The sequence below is a fragment of the Aulonocara sp. 'chitande type north' Nkhata Bay genome, linkage group LG12 (genome assembly GCF_057382095.1).
Source record: "Aulonocara sp. 'chitande type north' Nkhata Bay isolate Kocher_YH1m ecotype deep benthic linkage group LG12, A_spYH_male_GT1.1, whole genome shotgun sequence".
In the NCBI taxonomy this organism is placed as follows: Eukaryota; Metazoa; Chordata; class Actinopteri; order Cichliformes; family Cichlidae; genus Aulonocara; species Aulonocara sp. 'chitande type north' Nkhata Bay.
In genome coordinates, this window is record NC_141355.1 from 29886726 (window position 1) to 29894500 (window position 7775).

The following is a 7775-nucleotide window of genomic DNA, read 5'->3' on the forward strand; positions in this document are numbered from 1 at the left end:
TAATAACATTAATATTGTTCATTGCTTATAACAGTAATGATCTGTCTGTAATAGGAGTGATCACATAAGTAACGGTTGACGTCTTTTTTTAAGAGAACCCCCCCCCCCCACACACACACACACACATCCTGGTCTATATTAAAATCTTACATAAATATAGATTTGATACCAGATATTAGTATCATGGAGATAAACTGTACAGTGAGTGGTATTTAACTGGATACAGACAAAGAGATCACAGTGTCTTCTACCTGACCGTCAGTTAATTAATTTCCTGGTGTCTGGTTCGCACAGCAGACACTTTGATTTGAAGAGCTGTAACCAGAATTCCGCTGAAGAGGTCGCGCAAGGACTTCTGAAGGAGTTCAGCGTCTGTGAGCGGAGAGCAGTGTGTGTGTGTGTGTGTGTGTGTGTGTGTGTGTGTGTGTGTGTGTGTGTGTGTGTGTGTGTGTTTCATTCAGTGAAACGCAACACCCTGCTTCTCTGTCTGAAGGCTCTTCGGAAACAGGTTTGATTATATTTAAAAGCTTGACCCGGGAGAGAAACCCAAACAACTGTCTGTTCTAACATTAGCAGTGCGGCTGCGGACTACTACGAATTCTATTATTGTCTGGGCTCGGATGTGTTCCAAAAGGCAACTCACATCAAAAAGATCTGCTCTTTTGTCTGCAGTTGGTGGAAAAAATATATATATATCAGTAACCACCAAATAGTAACCTTAATTTGAAGGACTGATGGTATGCCTGGAAAGGCATGCTGGTAGTGGGCCTGTCTGCACATCACCATCATTATCGTCATCATCATCATCATCATCATTATTATTATTATTATTATTATTATTATTATTATTATTATTATTATTATTATTATTATTATTATTAAAGAGCACATGTCCACGCCATGTGTATAGAAGATGCAAAGCCCATGAGTGCTCTTTTTCCACGAGGAATCACGTGAAAGTGAATAAATGATGTGATGAAAGTATCACAGGGTTAAAATTAAACTTCGGGAACAGTGTTGATTTCAAAACAACAACAACATTTTTATATCAGCTCATACTTTTTTCCATCTTGCGCTTTCTTTCTCTGCAGAGTGCCTGAGCTCCAAGTATGGTGTTTTCTTTCAAGTATTTTCATATCCTTTAATTATTGCGGCAAAGAGAAAGTTGCTAGTAACGATGTCACCTGATTGGGATTGAAAGAACTTTGGTAAGGAAAAAAAATTTTTTCCCCACCCCCATAGAAGAGGAGACCGCCCACCAGAGACAGTCAACCCGAGACCCCTTATAGATTTAAAGAGAGGCTGCATTCTCAGACTGACACTTATTCAACACTGCCACCTTAAGCAGATTACTTTTGCGCTGCCTGTGTCAAATACGTGGTTCACTTTGCCTCTCCATCATGTTTGGGATGCTGAAACACCACCTTCACCCGGGCATTTTTCTCTTGTTCTTATGGCTTTGTCACCTCATGGAACATCAAAAAGTTCAAGGTAAGCTCTCCTTATCAATTTCCTTTTATTCTCTTTCGCTTTTTTTCTTTTTTCTTTTTTAAAACGTGCACTGCTGTCAGTCACAGAACTCGCGGGGTGTCTTCCACTTGCTGCCACCGAAAAACTTTTCAAAGTTTCTTGATAAAAGTCTCTCTACATCAGGCAGTGATTGCGTAAAGCGTATAGAAAACAGGTGCCCTGTGGGACACTTCAAAGTGAGATTATATGGCAAGTTTTGCAGTCGTCACCATGCGCGCGAACTACAGCCGCCACGCCGTGTTGGTGACAGTCTTTCACAATACCTGAACATATTTTTGCAACTGTGTGAGCGTTTAGCATTCCGCGATGTTGTTGTCAATCCTCCAACAAACTTCAGAATATCCACTGTGAGCGTGTTATTTATACATTTCCCGCTAGTAGCCTTTCTGCATTGTATGCAAACACAGTTGCAGTTTTATACCTATGCAGGCTTTTGCACCCATCATTCATGGTTTCGGGGGACATATTTCAATTCAGCATAAGAAACACACCATCTCATGAAGATTTAAAAAAAATGTGTTTGTGTCTTTGTCGGTTTAAACATGCTGTTACTGTCTGTGGGAAGTAATATTTTTGGCATGTAACTGGAAAAACTGTTATGTATCACATTTTAATATCTCTGAAATAAACTTTACATTGCTTTTTTTTAATAAGTAAGTCATTGTCTGCTTGCTGTCTGGGATAACGTAGTGAGTGAGGCGTTGGAGACGGTGGTGTGTGTAGCCTTGTTACCTAAAAACCGTGGTTTTCTAAAGGAGAAAGATTGGCTGCTATTTAACGCTGTCTAGACGCTCCCGTTTCTGTCCAGTGATAGCAAGCAGACACTGGGAATAAAAGACAACCCCCCTCCGAAGATTCTTCTTACTTTTTTGGTTATGGCTGCATTGTAAGGGCTGTCAGTCACAGTTGGGATAGGCAAGTGTTAACAGTCTCGCAAAAAAAAAAAAAAAATCAGACAAAATACTGTCGGGAGGGCGAAAAGGGAGGGAGGGAGCGTCTCGGATAATACGGCTGCGTGTGTATATTGAGTCTGGGTCAGCGGGTTTTTAGACGTCCAACATGCGGCATTAGAGCTTTTTTGGTTTTTTTTTTTTTTGTCTACAGCTGGGAACTGTTGGTTGCAGCAGGGGAAAAACGGGAGGTGCCAGGTGCTCTACATGCCCGGGATGAGCAGGGAGGAGTGCTGTCGGAGTGGAAGACTGGGGACGTCCTGGACCGAGGAGGACGTCCCCAACAGCACGCTCTTTAGGTGGATGATCTTCAATGGCGGAGCTCCCAATTGCATACCTTGCAAAGGTGGAGGTGCACTCATTTTCCTTCGTTTTCTCACATTACATGTAATCACTCATTTTGGTTAATGAATTAAACTGGTGCTCTGGTTTGCGTAATTGTCCCATTACTTTACGCGCCAGAATACACACCAGGGGAAAAAGAAATCCTCATTAGCATCACATAACACAGAGCTTTTGTTTTAGAAACCTGCGACAATGTTGACTGTGGGCCCGGAAAGAGGTGCAAGTTGAACCGAAGAAGCAAGCCGCGCTGCGTGTGCGCACCAGACTGCTCCAACATCACCTGGAAAGGACCTGTCTGCGGCTCTGATGGAAAGACCTACAAAGACGAATGCGCACTGCTAAAAGCTAAATGCAAAGGTCATCCCGATCTGGACGTACAGTACCAGGGCAAATGCAAGAGTAAGTAAATGTAACTGTCACCACATTTCTGAAAGCTGAGCGAGCTAGAAAGAATCCGTCGCTTTCTTGTATTTCTTGCATTTCGTGTCATTTTCACACAACTCTCCCAATGTCTTTGTTTCGCCAGAAACGTGCCGTGACGTCTTGTGCCCCGGCAGCTCCACATGCGTCGTAGACCAGACCAACAACGCGTATTGTGTGACGTGTAATCGGATTTGCCCCGAGGCGACGTCGCCTGAGCAATACCTCTGTGGAAACGATGGGATCATCTATGCCAGCGCGTGTCACCTGAGAAGAGCTACCTGTCTCCTCGGCAGGTCTATTGGAGTGGCATATGAGGGAAAATGCATCAGTAAGTCTGCAGCTACACGCATGAAAGCGTGAGACTTTACTCCCTGAGAGAGAGAGAGAGAGAGAGAGAGAGAGAGAGAGAGAGAGAGAGAGAGAGAGAGAGAGAGAGAGAGAGGTGCAGCAGTAATTCACTGCTCATTTTTGCCAACATTCCAGTGAGGAGGGGGTCTTAGAGAGAATGTGTGTTTGGTAGTTGCTTGTGTTTGCTCAAGAAATGATAGACATCTTATTATTTCCTGATGTTGGCAGCACTTTCCCATTTGGGAAAGAGGGAATGAGAGGGGGAGGGAGATGGAGGAAAACAGGGGAGTGCTGGGGGCCATGAAGACATGCTTCAAGTTTTGAGTCAGATTGATTCTTACACAGATAGTAGTCAATTTCAGTCTTGTAGTCTTTAAAAGGCTAATTAAAAACAAAGCTTTCTGTTCCACACCACGAGGCCTTATCCCGTAAAGTAGGATTTAGTTTTTATTCTCTCTAATTCTCTAAAAAACTAGGTAGTCATTTGATCCTGCTTGAAAAACATTCATGATAATCCATCTAATCAAAGATTTCCTCTCTCCTTATTTCCTTCTTTCTTCTCCCAGAGGCCAAGTCATGTGAGGATATCCAGTGCAGCACGGGGAAGAAGTGTCTGTGGGATGCTCGGATGGGCCGAGGCCGTTGCTCATTGTGCGATGAGTCCTGTCCGGAGAGTAGGACAGATGAGGCGGTGTGTGCCAGCGACAACACCACATATCCCAGTGAATGTGCCATGAAGCAAGCTGCTTGCTCAATGGGGGTGCTGCTTGAAGTCAAACACTTAGGATCTTGCAACTGTAAGTAAATTACAAAAGCAAAATATAAAAAGAAAAGAAAGAAACAAAATCCTCCCCTCCTTCTCTGAGCAAAAGACAATATTCTATGTTGCTTTCCCAACAAAAACCTCCTGTGAAATTGCCCCCCACCTTCCACCTACCCTGATTTTCCCTGAGCTCCCACCCCGGCCACATCACCAACCACAGCTTAAGCAAGCAGAAAAGACTTGGGGAATGGAAGAACTTGCATGACATTGTCCTCGTTGCTGGCTTTTGTTCTCGTGTTGTTTTTTTGTTTAATTTTCGTTTTTTTTTTTCACGTTTTCCCAATTCTGCAAATCCTGCTAACAGAAAGATGCGCGAAAAACTTATATCAGCAAACTGTTTGCAGTGGATCTATACTTTCTGAGAAAATAGGTGTGTCTATGGTCATGCTAGTGACCTGCGGGAGCAGGTTGCCTTAAATCCCATGCAGTATTTTTTCAGTCATTAATGGTTTAATGTCCAAATCTTTACAGCTTGTAAATTCCATGGTCACATTGTTAATTCCCTGGAAATGGTCTATTTTCTTTATTATTATTATTATTTTTGGCTATAATCAATTTATTCAAAATGCACTGACGCTTGTGACATAAACCACACTGCCAACACGTCAGTTAAAAAAAGAATGTGTTTAAACAGACGTATGACGTGCATAAGGTGATTGTAACATTGGTACCATTGATAACAATGATGGATTTGTACACTAAGATTCATGTGAACTGCCTGTCATAGACCAGTGTGAGCTATTTATTAACCCACAAATCTCCAGACAAAATACTAAATTTAACAACAGCTTTGAGGTAGTTTCAAATTGACATTCCAAATTTCTATTTAGAAGGTTGTTTGTTTGTTTTTCCTAACTGGCTTAATATAATGTGATTAAGGTTTGCAATGAAGTCCAAGGGACCAACTTTATGATCACCTCATGGGCTAAAAGTCATAATTTACAGTGTGCAGATTGAGCATAAGCTTGTTGATCCACGCTCCCTTACTTCCCATCCCATCATCAGAAAAACGTTCATTAGCTAACGCATTCATACCGCTTCCAGTGACTGTATCGTGTATCAAAACTCCTTTTGGATTAATGAGGGACTACCTGTGTTTTCATGTATCGTTACCCTTGTGCTTGCTTGTGTGCTTTTTTATGTGTCCAATGTAAATCTCTTGTGTAAAAAGAAAAAGAATATACCTCAGAACTGTGCTAACGATCTCTGACCTGCTTGCTAAGGTCAGGCTGTGACACAGAGTCCTCCCTCCCTGTTCGTTTGAGCCAGAAGCGAAAATATTAGTAATCAGAGAAAAGAAACTATAGCGAGTCCAAGAACACAAAAGCACTTTTCTGTGTTATGTGTGTCTGCTTTCAGGAATCTGCTCAAAAGAGACCTGAGCCACTGGAACCATCATCCCCAGTGCCCCTAAACCCGCTTCCCATCCTCCCCTTAACCCACCTCGTGACCTTCCCCTAACCTCCAACTTGCCGATCCTTTCCATTGTCGCTCCTTTTTCTCATGTTGCAGCCCTGACTTGCTCGAATATGTAAATGGACATTGTATAATTAATTGGGGATGCCACAGCAACTACTGCTGCCAAGTCACACAGACTGTTCCTCACACAAACATAATCATATACACAAAAGAAAGAAACAGAAAGGAGGCTGTGTGCCAGTGGCTTAATTGTGAGATTTATTTTTTTGACAGTGATATTCTGCGCTGTTGTGGTCCATATTCATACAACAGCTACCATATATTCTCCCATATAGCCATTACAGAAGACCAGGAGGAGGATGAGGAAGATGAGGACTCAGACTACATGGCCTATGTCCATTTATCTTCTATACTGGATGGATAGGCTCACATCACTAGGGGAACAGTCCTAGGGCAAGGAATCATGTCCATACTGTACATTATGTGTATGCTTATTTATTTTTTAAAGAAAAAGGAAGTATACATATAGTTCAGTCTGCTAGATGTTTATTTATACTTTTTGTGTTTTATAAATTATACATTTACATTGTCAGGCTATCACCTACCATGATATATTGTGTTACCACTCATTTCCCTTTTTTGTTGTTTTCCCTTTTACTTTCTTTTTTTATCATGAAGAAATATATTTGTCCAAAGAAAAGCAGTGTTATTTATTTTTCATGGTACCGTGTAAGTATAAGTCCTCTTCAAGCTGTAAATTGCATTCCCTGAGCTGTAAAAAATCTGCTTGTTTCTGTCAAATCTCTATCACAGATGTTTATGTCACACATACATAAATGCATGTTTAGGCTGTGTGTTTATTTATTGGGAAATATATCAATCATTTTATGTACAGAAGTGTGTCTGGTTTGTTTACAACTATAATTACTGACCAAAGGGATTCTCTCAATGGTTTTGCAAAAGAGCACTGTAAATGGTGCAACACAGCAGTGATGGAATAGAAAAGAAAAAAAGAGCCATTTAGTTTTTTCTTTTCTTAGTTTTAAGTTTCCTTCAGTTTTAGCCCTTTAGGTTTGTTTCCACATGGAGACTGTAGACATAATTAAATATAGCTTTTATTTTGTCTCACTACATTAGAGGTAAGTTTGGGCAATACTTGATTACTTTGGAAACAATGTGCCATTAACATTTGTGAGCTGTCTTCTTGCCAATGTACTCCGTACTGCTCTCACAGAGCTACACTAGGACTAACATACTGCAATACTCTACACTATATCTGACTTCTTCACTTTGTTTCTTTTTATTTGTTTTTTTTTCTCCTCAGAATGCATTTTTTTGTTTTCAAACATCACAAGAGAAATACAAAATTCTGTTATGAATATATAGTTTTGTATTTTTTATGTAAATGTCATATGTACATACAAAGTTTGATGGTATTTGTACAGATATGAAGAGTGAATCAATAAAAGTTTTTTTTCCTTATAATTTTATCTGACTCTGGTGGATTATTTATTAGACATATGTCTAAATCTATCATAGCTTCAATGCAAGCGTTTACTTTAAAGAATAAAAGACTGGACATCAATCAGATCAAATTAAACCATACCTTTTATAGGCTTAGTCTATTTTGATGGCCATCACTTCACATCATTGTCATGAGATATTTTATTCATTTGGACTGGCTAAAACTTGAGCTATAAACAATTTCTAAACTTAAAAAGGATTTGCTAAAAATGTATATTCATACATATCAGTAAAACTACATATACCTTTACCCAGGGGATTTTATCTGCATTTCCTGTTACTGAATGTTCCAAAAACTACGTTGTGAATATACAAATGAATTTACATGGTGTACTACACAATATTGATATTGTGCAATACACAATGTAAAGTATATACATGTATTAAACATATGTTTTAAGAAACAAATTGCT

The 7775-nt window shown here is 40.1% G+C and overlaps 1 protein-coding gene across 3 annotated transcripts; it reads left to right on the plus strand.

The window, feature by feature from the left end:
• Positions 1-1291: 1291 nt before the first annotated feature.
• fsta (follistatin a) lies at positions 1292-7323 on the plus strand. 3 transcript variants are annotated; one of them, XM_086315001.1, is made up of 6 exons: positions 1292-1491; positions 2635-2832; positions 3006-3224; positions 3352-3576; positions 4163-4393; positions 5779-7323. In XM_086315001.1, coding segments are annotated over exons 1-6 (966 nt in total). In that variant the 5' UTR covers positions 1292-1400; the 3' UTR covers positions 5781-7323. The 3 variants fall into 3 exon arrangements, with proteins under 3 accessions (XP_086171127.1, XP_086171124.1, XP_086171126.1); XM_086314998.1 differs by having other exon boundaries at positions 6174-7323; XM_086315000.1 differs by having other exon boundaries at positions 1293-1491; positions 2635-2826; positions 6174-7323.
• The last annotated feature ends 452 nt before the right edge of the window (positions 7324-7775 follow it).